This window comes from Neoarius graeffei, chromosome 15 (assembly GCF_027579695.1).
Source record: "Neoarius graeffei isolate fNeoGra1 chromosome 15, fNeoGra1.pri, whole genome shotgun sequence".
Classification (NCBI taxonomy): domain Eukaryota; kingdom Metazoa; phylum Chordata; class Actinopteri; order Siluriformes; family Ariidae; genus Neoarius; species Neoarius graeffei.
In genome coordinates, this window is record NC_083583.1 from 63,724,420 (window position 1) to 63,745,439 (window position 21,020).

The window sequence follows — 21,020 nt, forward strand, 5'->3', positions numbered from 1 at the left end:
TCATGTGATATTAGTAGTTACTTCATATATACAGTACCAATCAAAAGTTTGGACACACCTTCTAATTCAATGATTTCCTTTATTTTTATTAATTTCTTAAACCCAACTGTGTCCAATAGAATGCTACTGTAATTGACTTCTGGTAAAAAGTTAAAAAAATGCTCTTTTGGTAAGTTCAGTACTTATTAAAATTTTGCATTATGTACGTACATACTTTATGGTATTCCTATGGCTGTTTTTTGGGGGGTCCAGCTGTAGTCACAGTGTTGCTGAATGAAAAAATGTGGCAGCTCTGTCCATGGGCCCATTGCTATCATGATGTTATGCTTTGGTTTATCACAGTTTGCTCAAGTACACTAACAGTCCCAATGTTACGGACACTGGAAATATATTCTCTGAGCTCTTACATATCCATACAGACCCAAATCATATCTACTGACCTGATCATTGTGGCATTATTTTTGATTAATTTTGGGTGTGTCTGTCTAGGCGGCCCACACCGCCAAACACCCTCGGGCTTAAAAGGTTAAAATATACTCCGTGTCTTAAAGTAATGATGGATGTCGTTTCTTTTTATTTAGTTGAGCGGTTCTTGACATAATATTAAGGCTAATGCTATTTTTTTTGTCATTTCAACCATATACAGTTGGTCCAATACATAATTAAAATGAAGCAGCGTTTCTCCAGGACCACGGTGCTACATTAAACATCACAGGACTACAATCTACAAAACAGCATGAAGTGCAAGAGTGCAACACTGCAGACAATAAACGACACAACAAAAGGTGCAGAGTTGAGTGTGTATATTTAGGTAGTATATGAAAAGGGAATAAATAAATGTAAACCATGTGTGTGAGACATTATAAAGTAATAGTGCATTATTGTCCACTGTGCAAAGACTGTAGTGCGAGTGGTGTGATCAACAGTCCCTGTGCATCAGTCCAGTGCTTCAGAGTTGAGAAGTATGATGGCATGTGGAAAGAAACTGGTACAGAGCCTGGCTGTGAAGGCCCGAATGCTTCGGTACCTTTTTCCAGACAGCAGTAGGGTGAAGAGATTGTGTGTGGGGTCACGATGCTGGTGGCTTTCCAGATGCAGCGTGTGGTGTAAATGTCCGTGATGGAGGGAAGAAAGACTCTGATGATCTTCTCAGCTGTCCTCACTAGCCACTGTAGGGTCTTGTGATCCGACACGGTGCAACTCCCAAATTCATGATGCAGCGCTTCAGAATGCTCTCAATAGTCCCTCTGTAGAATATTGCAAGGATGGGTGATGAGAGATGGGTTTTCCTCAGCCTCCGTAGGAAGTAGAGGTGCTGCTGGACTTTCTTGACTATGGAGCTGGTGTTGAAGGACCAGGTGACGTTCTCTGCCAGATGAACACCAAGGAATTTGGTGCTCTTGACGTTCTCCATAACATGGATTACTACAATTGTGGAATAGGGCTATTTACTGCATTTTTTTTTAAATTATTTCCTATTTACGGTTTGATCTCAAACACATTAAGAAGGCAAGAAATTGCACTGATTCGCTTTTGACGAGACACAGCTGTTAATTGAAAAGCATTCCAGGTGACTACCTCAGGAAGCTGGTTAAGATAACGCCAGTAGTGTGCAAAACATCATCAAGGGAAACGCTCTATACGCTGAAGAATCTAAAATATGAAACATATTTTGGTTTAACACTTTTTTTTTGTTTACCACATCATTCTATAGAATGTTCCACGTGTTCTTTCATAGTTTTGTCGTCTTCAGCATTGTTCTACAATGTACAAAATACAGAAAAACCTACGAATGTACGAGTAGGTGTGTCCAAACTGTTTAACGTATCGGATCAGTGTAAACGCATCGAGATGCGTAAGGCGTTGGCATTATTGATGGAGATGCACATCACTAGTAGACACCATACTCCATAAGCAATAACAAATACTGCGTGATGATGTCACCGAACATACAATCTTGCATCATCTTGGGGTGTGCATTGCAACATGGCTTTCTCACAGTTTTACCTTCTGAATGTGGCTCAGGTGATGTTTGTGCTTACAATCGTGATGGATTTCTTGTCCCTGCATGTCCCACTATTGCTTCAGCATTCCCCCCTACCAGTCTGGAGAGCATGAAATCAGTACACTTTCAAAAAATCTCACTGTGGCTCTGCGTCAAAGCCGAAAACACCCTAATCATTGGTCTCCGAGAATGAATGAAAATAACCTGGGAGGCCAGGTGACATGTTTGGTGTTGTCTGACACACACACCATTAAAAGTGCAAAAACAAGATGTCGTCCACTGGTGCACAGTTCCATTCAGCACCTCTGAATGAACACACAGCCAAAACAGTGTTCGGTTCCTTTAATGAAAATGATAACACAAACAACTTTTACACAAAGTCCAAACAATGAATTGTGTAACAATATAAAAAATTTAGAAAGGACGTACAAGGCTTTTAATAAATTTAAGAGAATATCCGGATCATAATTTTTTTTTTTTTTAAATTGGTGTCATGTTCAATTTAAAGATAATACTGCACGAGATTATTATTAAATCAAGAAAAGACAAGATAATACCATTCACTCACAGAACAGAAGAAGAGACGGCACAATAAAACACGGATCAAAGATTAAGAGAGACTGAGTAAATGCGGAGTGTTTGTGTAATAAGAGCTAATCTTTTACGGCAGCTAATATATTAGCACGCACACACAATGACGAACATGCATATGTTAGGATCCGGCAATACAAACGTATTTGGAATAATATCATAATTAGCATGTCATACGTTGACAAAAGTCACGTTGTATAAAGTGTAATCGACAGCTGAGACGACGCTGTATCCATCCGTGGCCTGGAGACTGGAAGAAAATAAATAATTGCCTGCTTTCTCGTTCGGAGTGGGGGCAATTCTTTCTCCTCTGCTGATCAGACTTTAGTGTGTATGCACTCATGTATACAAAAAAACAAAAAAAACAAAAAACGCAATCATCATCATCATCGCAGTTACACTGTACACGTAGCAGTTTGATGAAATCGCGAGCCCTCACACTCTCAGGCTGGCTCGCTTCTATAAGATACTCGGTAGTGTGTGCGGAACTAGTAATTACTGCATTAGGAGAAAATGTGGAAAAGGTAAAAAAGATTTCATTAAAAATCTCATCACTCAACATGACTTGCTCAAGGTTTTTCTAAAATTGCTTTCTGGTCCTGAGCAAGTGTCGAAGGATGATTACGTGGAATTTAACAGGTTATTAAGAAAATGGCGGAGGTTAGCAGAAAAAGCACCCGTTACCTGGTTTAATTTTATGCATTGAATGCATAAAACTCTATTTTTAATTTGCAGAGCTGATCTCTCTCATGAATAATTATAGTCAGATGCGTTATCAATATCTCAGATTACCGTGACTCTTGGCTCACGATCATCATGACACAATTCGAAGATAAGATGAAAGAAACAATTCTCCAAAAATTGCTGTGACTATTTTTGAAAATACATTTAACGAGTTTGCATAGAATAAAGGAATAAAAGGTATCCAAAGCGCACGCATGTATTTAAGATAAGGCAAGGTGCTGTAGCATTTAAATACCGTTTTCTGCTTAGCACTGTAGAGAATAATCGTGCAGACGAACGATCAAACATCCTGAACGGAACTGTTTAGTCAATGCCAGTGTATAGAGACGTGAACAGAAAGGTTACCGGTCGAGACTTTCCTTCTGTTTGTGTGCTCGCACTTGACTGTAGACATTAGCATGACATTGGGTGTGTATGGAATGGAAAAGTTAAAGGAGCTTGGGGTAATGGAGGTGAGGTTATCACAAGGCGCGGAGCCGGGCTAGAAGAGCCTCCACGTCAGTCTCTCCGTGAGCTGAGCAGCTGGAGGGAGATTTTTCCTTCTCACTCTCTCGCTCTCTCGCTCGCTCCTTTTCCGGCTCCCTCTCTGGGCGGTGCGCCGATCTCCGTGCCGCAGATGAATGGGCTTCGCTCTCATAATGAGCCTCCTTGGAAGTGGGGGCTCGCGCCGAGCTGAAATTGATATTCTGCCGAGACCGTGACCTTTGCAGAGGTACCTTTGTGTTTTCTGCAGGATGAAGAAAGGCAGAAAAAACAGATGGAGAAAAAGAAAGGGAGGGAGAGGGAGAAAAAAAATGAGTGCATTCTCATCAAAGTATTTATCCCTGTTAGCAGCTTTTAGAAAATTGGCTCCGAGAAGCCGGGGGAGTCATCAGACAAATGAGAGGCAGCCCAAGGAGGAGAGAAGGTGTCAATCACCGAGCCATGCAAATGACACCTGTGGGACAACACTAACGTAATTAAATCGAAACGTATCCTTGTACAAATAGAGGATTGCACCAAGACCTGTTCGCCTTCCTCCAGGAAACCTCTCCCCTTCAAATCCCGCGCAAGCACGCACTCTCAAGATTAGTAGTAGGCTGATTTGTATTAAATAAATCTTTTGCTGTGGAAGGTCTACACCCTGGCCTTCATCTCTCACCCCTGCTCGTCTTCTTAATAAGAGTATATTAGCTCCGCCCTCACGTGTGCGGCGGGATTGATCACAAGTGTCAGCCCTCTGGCCTCCTGCGCTCCACTCCGCCACACAGATCATTAGCCAAAGATGTGCTTGATTGACTCGGCCACCAGCATCCTAAAAAAAGTCTTTGGCTGCCTGTCTGCGCTTTCCATTCTCTCCACTCTCCCCATCTTCGAGAGCCAAGAGAAGCTGCCATCTCTTATGGATTACAGCCCTGAGCTGAGTGCGTTTAAACTTTATCTGGCTGAAAGGGGAGGAAGAAACAAAAATGGAGATGTAGACAGACAGATAGCAGGGGGAGAGCTCAGATGGCAAGAAAGAGAAATCCATATTAATGTGACCTCGCTTCTGAACAGAGCAGAGGAGTAAAGTGTTTCCATCCAGCGCTCTTCCGGAGTATGAGGACGTGTTGTCAGATCAGCGGCGGGTCCCGACTCGGCCGCATCACTCGTCACACGGCTGAAGCTACTGTCTGTCTGAGATGCAGATTTAAAAAAAAAAAAAAAGACCGGGACGGATCCGGATGGGGTTGTGAAACATCACAGCTGCTTTGATAAATGACAAAGGAAATGACAACACGACTAAACAATCCTGAAGCGCAATTTCCAGGACTGGAGTCTCACAAGCACATAAACTGCCTGTATTTAATAGAGTTTTATAGAGCTGTTCCAATTCTGTCCAAGGAGGCTGTGAAGGTCAGACTCATCAGACCTCTTAATTTTCCACGCTGCTATGACAGACAGAGCAAACGTCCACAGACAGATGCTCAGCACAGCCTGAACTACAACTAACCCTTCACTCAAGCGCAAACTTTGCACAAGCAAGCCATCAACTACCTGTGACAGCTACATCAATTTTTGATTGAATGGCATTTCAATTGCAAATGACGCAGTAGGGAGTGTTGGGGAGCACTGTGAAGTGTGCACAGCTCCAAGATGAATGCTATGTGGGTTGTACAGGGAACTGTACTTGTGTGGCAGGATAATTAAGGCTGTGTATATGGGACTGCAAGTTTGTATTCCTTCCTTTCTCATTACCCAGTGTGTATGACTACATGCTCGTTTGTCATTGTGTGGAACTCGCTGCCCCATGTTTCATACTCTTTCTTTCTTCCACTCATTTCATTTGGATCATTAAAACCGTGTTCCGTTGCATTCTGCTTGACATTTAACTCTGTTGATATTACCAGCATGTGCGTTTGTGCATGTGCTAAGACTCCATCAAGGAGGCATTTGGACAGATTGCTTCTCTCCATCACCGATCAGAAGAAGCTGAAGAGCTATCAGTTAGAACGCGAGTATGGTTTCAGTCTGAGACACAGTTTCACTGCTTTTTGGATCCTTGTATAATCCATCTGAAGCCATTCTAGTTTCCGCATGCCTGGCTCACATGACAAGATCTCAAGGCAAACTCTTCCCTCAGAACAATCGCAAAACATGCCCCACTTTCAGGCTGGTCTTAAATGATCAGCTTCACAGATTAGCATGCAGTACTCTAACTTATAATTATTAAACAATTATGACTCGACATCCTGTTTCATATGGTCAACTGTCTACAACCTTGATGTCCAATACTCGGTGACAGTGTGGGAAATAAGGCCGCACCGGCGGACATTGACCGGTAAGTTTTGCACGTGTCCATCTGTATTTCAAAAGCATCGGACTAGATGGCCCATGAAAGTGTAAAGATATGGGTCTAATCTACTTCTAATTTTCTTCCAAATGTTACATTGGGCACGACTTGAAATATTCATAAGGTCCTAGCCCCACCAAAATTTACAGGCCCCTCCCTCTTCCCGAGTGGCACACTAAAAAAGACAATAATAATAATAATACACTCGGTATCCAGTGTTGTTTTTATTGCACGATGAAGGTGAACTCGTGTTTTAGGGTTGACGGTATCTGATTGATCCAGTCGGTTGATTAAGAGTTCAGTTTACGTGAAACTTTGCAGTACAGTATTATGTTAAGTGCCAAACTGCTAATCAGTGCTTATTATTATGTGCATTTTTTTTCATTCACAATAAGAATGACCATCATACTTGTATGCTTTGGAGGATGCAGATTTATAGTTTAAGTGTTTTCATTTTCTTCTATTTTCCAACTTCTAGTCCAGCAGATTTTAGTCTGAATGCCAAATGATATCACCATGTCTAGTGTAGAGTCGTTTTAAAAGTCATTTTGTTCCAGAGTTCCTCGGAATCTCAAACTCAAAATTTTAAATCTTATGTAAGGATACTTGTCTTGTTAATTACTGAATTTCTTACAGACTTATTATAAACGTACTATAAAAAAAACTGTCATTATTGACATGTTTCATGAGTATGATTATAGTACCTACAGTATATACGAGTCCCAGTAAGTTGTAACCAACTGGAACATCCTTCTCCCCCCCCAATACTTTTCTCTCGACATGGAACTGACCTGTGCGCTACTGTTTTCTTGGGTAGAACTTTAAACATGTTTTTCTTGAATCTTCTGACATTTTCTTGTAAATTATATTCAATTTGTAGTGTAATTAGCAACTAATGTCTAGTGTAATTTGGCCTTTGACAACCACAAAAATGTGTCCGGAAATAGCTGAGAAGCATCTCCAAGTATCTAAAGCCCTTCAGCTTCTCTGAGCCGCACGGTGGTGTAGTGGTTAGCGCTGTCGCCTCACAGCAAAAAAGTTCTGGGTTCGAGCCCAGCAACCGGTGAGGGCCTTTCTGTGCGGAGTTTGCATGTTCTCCCCGTGTCTGCGTGGGTTTCCTCCAGATGCTCCGGTTTCCCCCACAGTCCAAAGACATGCAGTTAGGTTAACGTGGGGCGGCCTTGGGCTGAGGTGCCCTTGAGCAATGTACTTAACCCCTGGCTGCTCCCCGGGCGCTGTAGTGTGGCTGCCCACTGCTCTGGGTGTGCATGCGCATGTGTTCACTGCTTCAGGTGGATTAAATGCAGAGGATGAATCTCACTGTGCTTGAAGTGTGCATGTGACAAATAAAGGTTTCTTCTTCTTCTATTCTCTATGCGACCCCCAGCCGCATTGTTCTGGGCCTTTGGCCCGTCATTCGGACAGGCTGAATTTGGACAGACAGACAACATTTCAGACTTGTCTGTCCTGTGACTGTCTGCTTAAAATCCCTTATTTCCCACACTGCAGTAAGAATAGCTGAATGGAAACTACTTAAATACACTGCCTGGCCAAAACTTTGTGGACACCTGACCATCAAACCCATATAAACAACAACAACAATAATCATAATAATAAGTAAGAAGGAAGCAGAGATGATCATAGCAACGATGCAGAAGACAGTGTTGTTCAACAGTGAATCGATTCTACGTAAAGTCATGTCTGGGGTAACACCGCCAACAGAAATGTAATATATGTGGTTGTATAGAGTATGACTGTAAGAAGATGCGTTAACCACCCGTTTGCATGTCTTACCAAAAGGCCATTGGACTCTGCATGTATCTTTGATATCCAACAGCTAAGGGCTTGGCATTAAATGGCAGCCCCTAAACACCGCCATTCCATCAGCTCACGCTATGATGGTAGTGATGATGAGACCCTGGTGTGAGCTGATGGTCTAAGGCATGGTTGGGAACCAGAACATTTGGTCAGGCTATCCCTTCCGATAATAAAAAAAAAAATGTTAATTTATACAGTGCCTTTCACAGACCCAAGGTCACTTTACAGGAAAAAAAATTGCTAGAGTAAATAGAGGTGGAGGAGGAAGAGAAGTATTCATAGAAAAGAAAAGCCTTTAAATCAGATTTGAAGGTTTAAGAAAGAAGAGCAGTCACGGACAGATTGAGGCAGAGAATTCCAAAGCTTGGGGCCATGGCACTAAAGGACCTGCCTCCCAAGGTAGATAATCTTGTGCGGGGGATAGTAAATTAGTTGCAGGAAGGGGACCAGAGAGAATGACAGGGAGAGTAGGGGGTCAGGAGTTCACTGAGGTAGAGGAGAGCCAGGTTATGTAGAGCTTTAAAGGCGAGAAGCAGGATTTTGAATTTTATTCAGGACAGGACCAGTAACCAGTGTAGCTGAGAGAGGATAGGGTGACCTGGGCCATGCGTATTGTGAGGGTGGGAACTATGGCTGCTGAGTTTTGAATGTACTGTAATTTTTTAAGGGACTTTGCAGGGAGGCCAACGAAGAGAGTATTGCAGTAATCAATACGGGACATAATGAAAGCACGAACCAGAGTTTGCGCGTCATTATTAGACAGGAACGGGCAAAGGCGTACAATGTTACGCAGGTGAAAGAAAGCAGTCTCAGTGAGGCATTTAATATGCGAGTCGAAACCGGGATCTGGGTCAAATAGTATGCCAAGATTTTTGACCACTGTTACGGGTTCAACAGGCAAAACATCAATGCTCATTGAAAGATTAGAAAATCTGGAATGTGAGGATTTGGAGCCAATCAGCAGGACTTCCGTTTTATCGGAGTTTAGCTTGAGAAAGTTATAATCCACAATCTGTTAGATTACTGGGTGGGGGGTGTCTGTGGGGGAATGTGAGCTGAAATACAGCTGAATATAATCAGCGTAACAACGAAAGTTAAGGTTATGACTACGGATCATCTGGCCAATAGATAGGATGTAGAATAAAAAGAGGAGGGGCCCAAGTACAGAACCCTGGGGGACACCACATGTGACTATATGTTCTTGTTGAATATCCCGTTCCAGATTTATTCCCCATTTTGCTGTTATAATAACCTCCACTCTTCTGGGAAGGCTTTCCAACAGATTTTGGGGCACGGCTGTGGGGATGTGTGTTTATATAGTCACAAGAGCGTTAACGAGGTCAGGTACTGATGCGAGGTGAGGAGGTCTGGGGTGCAGTTGGTGTTCCAGTTCATCTCAAGGGTGTTCTGTGGGGTTGAGGTCAGGGATCTGTGCAGGTCAGGACACTCGAGTTCTTCCATGCCATGGTTAGCAGATCATGTGTTCATGGACCTTATTTTGTGCACACGGGCATTGTCATGCTGGAACAGGTTTGAGTCTCTTAATTCCATCCATCCATTATCCGTAACTGCTTATCCTGAGCAGGGTCGCGGGCAAGCTGGAGCCAATCCCAGCTGACTATGGGCAAGAGGCGGGGTACACCCTGGACAAGTCGCCAGGTTATCGCAGGGCTGACACAGAGACAAACATACATTCATACTCACATTTACACCTACGGTCAATTTAGAGCCACGAATTAGCCTAACCTGCATGTCTTTGGACTGTGGGGGAAACCGGAGCACCCGGAGGAAACCCACACAGACACGGGGAGAACATGCAAACTCCACACAGAAAGGCCCCTGTTGGCCACTGGGCTCGAACCCAGAACCTTCTTGCTGTGAGGCGACAGTGCTAACCGCTACACCACCATGCTACCCCATCTTAATTCCAGTGACGGGAAATTGTAAAGCTACAGTATACAACGGTTAGTGGAAGGCCCACATATGGGTGTGAAGATCAGTTGTCCACGTGTATCATGGTCACAAGACAATTCTTTTTTTTTGAGGGTAAGGAACACTAGTTGAGACTCTGATTTATGATTATACAAGAGTTTGCTGTTTTTTTTTTTTATGGACAAAGCTGTGCACTGTGGGGATGATGACTGAAGGATGACTAAGGGTTTAAAAAAAAGTCATTCTGTCTGGGGGCAAGGAATGTGAGGAAAACGTCTCACATTTTCAACATCAGTTAGAATTGTATAAAACCTTTCATTTGGATCAGATTGATCTTAACCTGATCCGATTCACCCATCTATCACAAAGACCAACGGTCCCATCCTTCCTGACATCAATCCTTCAAGCCATTCATGCTCATTCAGTCTCTCTGGGAGAGTTAAGATGGCAGTTCTCCCACACAGCATGTTCTGGCAGTATGGATGCCACCCTTGCCTTTTATCGGCGTGTTTGCCACTCAGCTCAGCGCTCACAGAATTTCGCTCACGTTCGGTGCCAGCTAGCCGACACTCATTTCTCTCTCCAAATAGAACAGGAGAGCAAAACAGATTTCTGACTTGAGATGATTTTCTCAATTTGCATTTGCACAGAGGCTCTTGTGAGATGATGACTTTTCATTTCTTTCGCTCACAACCCCCTCCCCTAAAAGTTTGGCGGGCAGCTCGACAGAACGTGGCAGTCGACAAGGACACTTGATCAGTCTAACGAGCTGGTGCGCGGGCAGGCTTACGAACAGCAGTGATATAGCATGTCCCATTTCTAACACTGCAAAGGCGCCTCAGCACAATGCAATAACCATTACCCCATGCCTGCTATTTTATCTACCTATCTATCTATATTAGTTATTAGGAGTGATTATCTTTCCTTGGACCACGACCATCTCATCTCATCTCATTATCTCTAGCTGCTTTATCCTGTTCTACAGGGTCGCAGGCAAGCTGGAGCCTATCCCAGCTGACTACGGGTGAAAGGCGGGGTACACCCTGGACAAGTCGCCAGGTCATCACAGGGCTGACACATAGACACAGACAACCATTCACACTCACATTCACACCTACGGTCAATTTAGAGTCACCAGTTAACCTAACCTGCATGTCTTTGGACTGTGGGGGAAACCGGAGCACCCGGAGGAAACCCACGCGGACACGGGGAGAACATGCAAACTCCGCACAGAAAGGCCCTCGCCGGCCCCGGGGCTCGAACCCAGGACCTTCTTGCTGTGAGGCGACAGCGCTAACCACTACACCACCGTGCCGCCTGGACCACGACCATAACGGAGTTAAATGGCACGTGGTGAATGGTGTGAATGGAGATGCTGGGAGGGAACGCCGAGTGTCAGTTCAGTGCAAGGCTATGATCCCATTTCATGGAATGACTCAAGTACTTTTTTTTTTTTTTTTTAATTGTAAACTATGCTAATAGTGACCGTCACACCAGTAAAATGCATTACTGGATCAGAAGAAAAAAAAATACATAGGCTTCAGTCACTTCTTAATATTAATTCATCTGTTTAGTGCTTTAAAATAAATAAATAAATAAATAAATAAATTATCCACGGTCTAAAGCCAAAGAATGGTGTTTAGACAGGAAAAGAACAATAACAAAACGCGGAAAAGTGTGTCTCAAGAGCCAGCAGTAAAGCAATGCAGAATGATGTAATGCTACGGCTTGATGACAAAATCTAGCTTAATGACTGGGCTCTCCTGACGGACCTCTTATTTTTGCTCTCTGAAGTCTCGGTGCATTCGTTTATCTACATTTGGGCAATAAAAAAGAGAGGGGGATGACACAGGGTGACAAGGTTGGGGAGGATCAGAGCTAATTTTGTCGGAGGGTGGATTGAGCCTGAACCACCAGTGATAAATAATACCTTAATTGATGCCTAAAAATGAGACAGGACTGTGTGTTTGAGTGCATGAGGGAGTCGGTGAATGTGTGTGTACGCGCACACGTGTACTGTTGAATCCCCAGCACAAAAATAAAAGGGTGAAAGAGGGAAAAAGACATTAATGATACAAAGTGGTGATAAATCTGGCAGAAGAGGAGGAGGAGGTATTAATGTCAGGCAGAGGACTAGCAGAGCGATGGCCTGCACATTTTCCCTGTGTCCAAGTGAGTAAAGCAGTAATTAAACACATTATCAGTGTGCATAGCACATCCGTGACGGCTCCTTCACATAAAGCACATATTTATGCTTCTCGACCGCCTGATCATTAAGGACGGAACCCAATTAAGACAGGAATGAAAGTGTGAATAGGTGAGGGTGTAGACAGTGCTGAGCTCGGAGTGTTACTATTCTACCAGGTTTGTACAGGAACCCTGATGCCTGCTGGGGTTATTGTGACTCGCATCAAAGTGCATCCTGCTGCTGTACTGGGATTTTGTGGGATTCTCATTGTAAACTTGACACCACGCTGGCTGCGCTGCAAACACAGAAAGGGAATAAAAAATGCCGTGGATGCATAAACAGCATAATTTACAGGGTTCCCCTCGAACTCCCTTGGGCGGCGTAAGACTCTGAGAGCATCCACATGCGCACACATTGCTTGTCTGTGTCTAATCGACAGCTCTTTGTGGTCGTGCTGCTGTGGTTGTATTGAGTCCTTAACAAAAAGCTGTGGCGGGGAGTTCTAATCCCCAAGCATTCAGCTCTGTGCTAAAATTAATTAGAAATTAAAATGCCTTAATGCTTACTTGAACCCAGGGAGAAAAGAAAATGTCAGCAAATGATGTTTGTGTAGGGGATAAGGAGATTGAGGCAGACTGGAATAAAATGTGGCTGATAAGGCGTTTAAGGACTTTCAGATGAAACATCTGGAGCTATAAAGTGATCCAGAAGGATTGTTCATGTCGATAATAGAATCAACACAACAACTTATTAGGACACAAAACCGCACCAAGTGATGAAAGATAATGTATTAAACGATAAAAGGATATAGGATTGTATTTAGGGGCGGCACGGTGGTGTAGTGGTTAGCGCTGTCGCCTCACAGCAAGAAGGTCCGGGTTCGAGCCCCGTGGCCGGTGAGGGCCTTTCTGTGCGGAGTTTGCATGTTCTCCCCGTGTCCGCGTGGGTTTCCTCCGGGTGCTCCGGTTTCCCCCACAGTCCAAAGACATGCAGGTTAGGTTAACTGGTGACTCTAAATTGAGCGTAGGTGTGAATGTGAGTGTGAATGGTTGTCTGTGTCTATGTGTCAGCCCTGTGATGACCTGGCGACTTGTCCAGGGTGTACCCCGCCTTTCGCCCGTAGTCAGCTGGGATAGGCTCCAGCTCGCCTGTAGAACAGGATAAAGCGGCTAGAGATAATGAGATGAGATGAGGATTGTATTTAAATAAGAGGACACATTAGCTATTAGGGAAAACAAAAATGAATGAATCAGACATTTGGCCTTGTTGTGACCTTGCCCCGACAATCTCGGTTGGATGGATGGATGGACGGACGGACAGACGACAAAAATTGTAAATAGCCAGAAAATGTGCCTTGACTTCCAAAGTATGAACGTATAAGTAACAGCTTTGTATGACAAACAGGAAGGAACATAATGAAGAAAAAGCATTTCAGATATAGCTGACCTTGTCGTGACCTTGACCCTGTTTGGATCATTTCTAAAATCTAATATCAGTTCATATGCTGGGAAAGAAAGAAAGAAAGATAATTCCATATAAATCCTATAAACATTCAACCACTTTTCTGAAGATACTGCACTAACTATGGACGGACAACACGGATACGCAATGCCTTCACTCCCTCGTCGAGGAGACATATATACAATCCTGTGCAAAAGTCTTAGGCACATGTACAGAAATGCTGTTGACCAAAAATGGCTTAAAAATAATGAAATGAAATGTTTCAACATTAAAAAAAATACTATAAACAGTAATCAGTAAGCCATAATAAATGAAAAAAGTGGATATTTGGTGTGAGACGACCCTTTGGTTTAGTCTCAGGTCCAGCGAGTGCAGTTTGATAAGGAAACAAGTTGTAGGTTTTACTGAGCATCTTACAGAACCAGCTACAGTTCTTCTGAACACTTTGTCACACTCGCTTCTTTATTTTGCACAAAAACCCAGCAGCAGCCTTCATTATGATTTCTTTCTTAATCTGAAAAGTGCTCTCTTACGTAATATACTGCTCAGATAGAAAAAACTTTTTTTTTCCCTGTGACATTTAATTTTGTGCTGGAAAACGAACGTCTGGAACTCTAAAATGTTTTTGTACTTACTCGATAATGTAGTAGTCATAAAATAGAAATCTATAACAAAGTTTGTCTTAAAAAAAAAAAAAAAAAAAAAAGGGTGCCTGCACAGTACTGCATGTCAGAGTTAATCTTGCCGAGCTACACCAGCAAAACTCAGCTGGAGCACTTATCTGGGATATGTCTTGATCATCTTCGCACATCTGGAGCTCGATATGTTTGCCAGTTCTTCTTGGCAAAACTGTTCGTCAGACTGGAGACGTTTTGATGAGCAGCAATTTTCTCATCACAGATTCTCAATCGGATTGATGTGTAGGCTTTCACTGGGTCGCTCGAACACGTTCAGGGTTTCTGCTACCGAAGCACTGCAGTGTAGCTTGGGCAGGACGCTTAGGGTCTTTCTGTTGGAAGGGGAACTCCCTCCCTGTCTGAAGTATCTTGCAGACTAGAACAGGTTTTCTTCTTGCCCTGTATTTGGCTCCTCTGACCTCACTCTCAATCCTGAGCAGTTTCCCAGAACCAGCTGATGAAAAGCTATCACCACCATGCTTCGCTGTGGGGACGGTGTTCCCAAAGTTATAAGCAATGTTGAGTTTCTGCCAAAAGTAGCGCCTTATGCCAAATTCTTTCTACCTTTTTAGGAAAAAAATAATCAACCTTTCTTCTGACAACATTTCTGTAAAGTCTAGCTTTGTGGAGTGTGGGTGATGGCTGTTGTGTGAACAGTTCCTCCCAGCCAAGCTGTGGATCTCTCCAGCTCCTTCAGAGTTACCTTTGAGCACTTGGTTGGTTCTCAGACTAATCCCTTCTTTACCCTGCTACTGAACTGACCTTTTCTGGACATCCTCCTCTAGGCAGAGTGATCCTTGTGCTATATTCCTTTTTTGAAAACCAAACCTTGATTGATGCGCATTGATACCTGACCAGAACTTTGTGCCAGACTCGTTTTGATAGCTCCTTGATCTCCATGATGCTGTTTATGCTCTCCTGACATATAATCCCAATTAAATTCATTTTAGTTCCAAGTTGTAACACTGCAAAATGTGGAAAAGTTTACGAGGGTGTATACTTATATAGTGCACTGTCAATGAGAGGCGAGTAAAGCTTATTTTAAAGCACTTTATTGAACCAAATGAGATGTGTGTGCTGCTTCGGCACGTTGCAGTGCCGTGCCCTGTTGATTAATGTAGCTTTTTAAACTAGCTGGAAGGGGAAGAAGCAGTGGAGTGCACACAAACCACAACTGAACCGGATTTTTGCAGCTTTGGTATAGCGTTGGTATAGCGCCACTCGAAATGTATACAAAATACATGAGCACACCATGTGCTGTTCATGACTTGTGTGTAAAAACAAATGTTCTGTGCAAGTTATTCTGACACACATCATAGTACTGGCAAGATACACTGGGAAGACGCTGCTGTCAATCAAGTCAGTCTCGATCGGAGACGTGTACTGTACATAGTTCTGTTCATACATATATTAAAAAAGGACTTTTGTAGCTTTTAGTTATAAATAAACCAGAACTGGCAATGTATATTTACTGAATCTACCGCTGGTAAATGGTTATGAAGGATCACAAAGATTAAAGGGAAAAAGAAGGGAAAAAATAAAAATAAAAATCTGAACCCATGTTGCTCGGGGCTTCAAAACCAAGAGAATAATTTGGGTTGTAAACCAATCAGTCGATTTTTCATCTGAATTCTGAGCTGAAACGGAGAAAGCCGAGCCATCATCAGCATGCTATTAATTACAGCACACTGTATCAGACTGCAAAGCACCAGAACCAAAGTAAAGAGCAATGAGGTTAGTCAGACTACAAAACACACGAGGATTGCCGTTGAGCAGAGGCACTGAAAGCTAATCACAGCTATAGCAACATGGCCCACGCACAGCTGTAAACAGCTCGATCCACTGCTTCCATACAACACGGATCAGTAGCCATTCAGAAATGCGGACCTCTTAAAAATCTACATCTGTCCTGCCCTGTCTGATCCGGTCCGGTCCGGTCAGTCGCTGTTACATGAGAGCTCCTGGGTTGAGGATGGCTCTGTTTCAGTCACACAGCAACAACTGTCACGTTGTTCACTTTGATTTGTCCTGGGTTTCTGGTAAATGCTCACGATGACAGCAAGCTGCAGAGATGATGCTTGCTTGCAGATTGAGGAGAGAAAAAAAAAAAAATCAAGAGGACAGAAAAGCCAAGAGATAAACATTCACAAAACAAGACATCGCAGCAGCTGATCAGACAACAATCCTGGATCAGATATGAGCGGATTTATTTACAACCAAATAAGTGAGACAGGCCGGATGATCAAGATAATCTAGACAACGCAGACAATAAGAACAAAAGCCGATTGCACCAATCTGATGGCGAGGAGAGAAAAGAGTGAACATATCTGATGCCTGTGAGTAAATGTGACAGCGCAAAACAAATCGTGGTTTTTTTTTTTTTAAAGGAAAACCCGATTGTAACGTTTACTCAAAGAGACAGGTTGCAGAGGCTTGAGCAGCATGATCGCTGAGCAGTAGCGAGCTCTTCGGACTGGAAGACATTTAAATATTGATTTTGGTAGACGCTGGGTTTATAAATACATGATAACCATTTGGCTTGAGACTCTTCCTGAGCAGGATCTCTTTTCTGCTTTCCTTCATTTCCTGAAAGCTCCAGGATGTACGTCTGAACCCATCGAGCTCATGGTGGTACAGGAGCCTGGTAATTATTCTCCTTGACACATTAATTTTTATTTCTATCTGACGTATTTCTTCTATCTCACTTGCCTCTTTCCATGTATCATCCATCTTCCTCTTTTCAACTCCTCAAGCCCCCTGCACTCACTCACTCACTCACTCACTCACTCACTCACTCACTCACTCACTCACTCACTCACTCGCATGCACAATCTTCCGCTCTTTCATTCCCTCATCACAGTCTTTTAGGTTAATGAGCAGACAGACTGATGAGCTGCAGACGGGAAGAAGGAGAAGCTGACTGAGTGGAGGGGTGTAGACACTGGGCTGTGTGCGCCAGTTATCCAGCTCAGGATTGAAGGACGAGGTGATGCCATCGATCTGACTGGCTGGTAATAAATGAATGCTCGGTGACACAAGCACAGAGCCAGGCCAGTGTGCAAAATGACCGTTGGCGAAGAGGAGCTCGTGCCTGCTGGCGAAACCAAACGTTTCATCTCATGACTGATGTCTTGCTTAAAGTTTCAAAGATTATTGTTAGGCAGGAGATGCATTAACAATCCTTCTGATAAAATTACAATGCAGGTTGAAAAATGCTATGCCATATTTAATCCTATTACAAAAGGAACATGTTTTTATATTTTATTTTATTGGTAGAAGTGCAGTCTGTAATGTGTTTCTCGAGCTTCGGAAATCAGAGAATTTTTGACATACTCCATAAAAACTGATTTGCAATCTTACCATGCAATGAATCATACTGCTACAGAGCCTCTGAGGTAAAACAGTAGTTAGTTTGATTCATAGATATCAGTCTAATGCATATATTAAAGCCAGGAGTTAATATTTCAAGGCCATCTTGTGGATACAAATTATTATTCTATCCACATTCAACCAGATATGAGCAATCGTGCGCTCTGATTGGCTACTGGTACTACTTGGATATCGGCTCATATACCGTGAGTAGAGAAAAACAAAATGGCGGCGCGTGTTGCTGAACCAACGGTCGACGAAATAAAACCTCTACTCGAAAACAACACCTCAAAAAATACAAAAAACAAGAGTGCTCTGAGAGCACAATATCCCCCGCTGGCAACTATGCCATAACGCTGGTAAAAATGCGACTGAATTGAACAAAAATGCAATGAGTTTTTATATATATATATATATATATATATATATACACACACACACATACACACACACACATACTAGTGCATCTCAAAAAATTAGAGTATTGTGAAAAAGTTCAAAGTTCAATATTTTCCATCAGTTGTTTAAGAAAGTGAAAATGTTATATATTATATATTATAGACTCATTACACATAAACTAAAATGTTTCAAGCATTTTTCTATTTTAATTTTAATCAGTATGGCATACAATACAAAAAAAAATCATCTCAAAATATTAGAATATTTCATTTCGAGTTTGAGTAAAACAGCATGAAACACAGTGTATCTCTCGGTCTAGTTCAGTACACACAACCACAATCATGGGGAAGACTGCTGACTTGACTGTTGTCCAGAAGATGATCACTGATGCCCTCCACAAGGAGGGTAAGCCACAAAAGGTCATTGCTGAAAAGGGTGGCTGGAAAAGGTGCACAAGCAACAGGGATGGCCGCAGTCTTGAGAGGATCGTCAAGAAAAGTTGATTCAAGAACTTGGGAGAGCTTCACAAGGAGTGGACTGAGGCTGGTGTCAGTGTATCGAGACCCATAACGAACAGACATCTTCAAGAAAGGGGATACAACTTTCGCATTCCTAATATCAAGCTACTCCTGAGCCAATGTCAGAAGTGTCTTATCTGGGCTAAGGAGAGAAAGAAATGGACTGTTGCTCAGTGGTCCAAAGTCCTCTTTTCAGATGAAAGTACATTTTGCATTTAATTTGGAAATCACAGTTCTAGAGTCTGGAGGAAGAGTGGAGAGGCACAGAATCCAAGGTGTTCAAAGCCCAGTGTGAAGTTTCCACAGTCTGTGATGACTTGGGGTGCCATGTCATCTGCTGGTGTCGGTCCACTGTATTTTATCAAGTCCAAAGTCAACACAGCCATCTACCAGGAGATTTTAGAGCACTTCATGCTTCCATCTGCTGACGAGCTTTTTGGAGATGCTGATTTCCTTTTCCAGCAGGACTTAGCACCTACCCACAGTGACAAAACTACTACCAAATGGTTTGCTGACCATGATATTACTGTGTTCGATTGGCCAGCCAACTTGCCTGACCTGAACCCCATAGAGAATCTCTGAGGTATTGTCAAGAGGAAGATGAGAAACACCCGACCCCAAAATACAGATACGCTGAAGGCCACTATCAAAGCAACCTGGGCTTCAATAACACCTCAGCAGTGCCACAGACTGATCACCTCCATGCCACACCGCATTGATACAGTAATTCATGGTAAAGGAGCCCCAACCAAGTATTGAGTGTATAAATGAATATACTTTTCAGAAATTGGACATTTCTGTATTGTAAATCCTTTTTTTGATTGATCTTAGGGAATATTCTAATAATTTGAGGTACTGGATTTCTGATTTTCATGAGCTATAAGCCATAATCATCAAAATTAAAACAAAAAAGGTTTTAAATATTTCACTTTACATGTAATGAATATAGAATATATGAAAGTTTACCTTTTTGAATTAAAGTATGAAAAAAAGGAACTTTTTCATGGTATTCAAATTTTTTGAGATGCACTAGTGTGTGTATATATATATATATATATATATATATATATATATATATATATATATATAAATAAAACAAAGTATCCTGTCAAGTTTCGTGAAATTCCTCCAAAAATTGTGAGGGGAGTTGATTTCAGAAGGTGAGTACCCTCTTCCTGGGACAGACAGACGTCGCCACAACATAATCCCCCTTCAGGCCTTTCCACCAGCGGGGGATAAAAATTGTGAGGGAAGTTGATTTACGAAAACAAGCGCACCTTGATGCAATTGCCAAAGTACAAGTTTGTTAATAATCAAGAGCATAACTCTGAGAAAATCTGCCCAAATTAAACGAAATTTCAATCTGTGTATAACTGTCATCTACTGTAACAAAGCCTTTTGCCAAGTTTGGTGAAATTCCTCCACAAATTGTGAGAGGAGTTGATTTCAGAAGAACGTACGCCCTCATGAAATTGTCAAAAGTACAAGTTATTAAATCAAGGGTCAAAACTCTGGTAAAATTTGCCCAAATTAATCTAAAGTTCAATCTGTGTATTACCGTCATGTAACAAGGCCTTTTGCCAAGCTTTGAGAAATTCGTCCAAAAAGTGTGAGAGGAGTTGATGTCAGAAGGAAAACACACCTTCATGAAATTGTCAAAGTACAAGATTGTTAATCAAGGGCTGTAACTCTGGTAAAATGTGACCGAATTGAATTAAATTACAACATGTGTACTACTGACATAAAACAAAGAACCCTACCAAGTTCGATGAAATTTCTCCAAAAATTGTGAAAGGAGTTCATTTCAGAAGGTGAGCACCCTTCTTGGGACGGATGGAAATCACCATGACAATCCCCCTTCGGACCTTTTGGCCAGCGGGAGATTAAAAAAAAAAAAAAACGACAACAAGTATTTGATGGTAAGAACGTATCTTTTTAGTTCTTTTTCAAGAATTATTATAGCATTTTTCACAAATTGCTCCTGTCATTTCACCGGTTTGTTTACATTCTAAGTGGAAATGATTTTGTCGGATGTTTAATATCAAAGTTTTTATTTATCGAATTTACAAAAAAATAAAAATGCTCTGTTTCTCAAACTCCAGTGAATGTGGATAGAATAAAACAGTTATTCCACTCAATCTCGTCGTACATGGCCCGGTGCTACGTGCCTCGTCAGCTATCAGCTCATATACAACTTGATTTTGTGGAATAACTTATCACCACAGTATCACCAAATTATGAATTGTGTCACTTGAAGCTGAAATTTAGTAGATTGTAGAAATACCTTGCTTCATATATGTCCTTCATTTAATTATTTGGTGGGTAAACTACTGTAGTCTATTCATTTTAAGTATTCGCTAAAGGTGGTATGAGTTAGACTCCAGTCTCCGTGGTCCTTGCATCATTCCATCTTCCTGCCGAATAGACCCCTTCGCAGTAAACGTCATTCATACGCAAGAGGAAATTGTGCGCGCAGCCTGGACTCAAAAAAGACTTAGCGACGGTA

General features: G+C 42.2%; 1 protein-coding gene across 2 annotated transcripts in view; it reads right to left on the bottom strand.

Annotated features, from left to right (window-relative positions):
* Positions 1–2,398: 2,398 nt before the first annotated feature.
* Positions 2,399–21,020, bottom strand: part of diaph3 (diaphanous-related formin 3) — an 814,225-nt gene continuing 795,603 nt past the window's right edge. The window contains exon 28 of one of the 2 annotated variants that reach the window (XM_060941746.1): positions 2,399–4,067. In XM_060941746.1, the coding sequence (XP_060797729.1) occupies positions 3,802–4,067 (266 nt within the window). In that variant the 3' untranslated portion in view covers positions 2,399–3,801. The remainder of the gene's footprint in view (positions 4,068–21,020) is intronic. The other variant, XM_060941747.1, reaches the window with a different exon arrangement.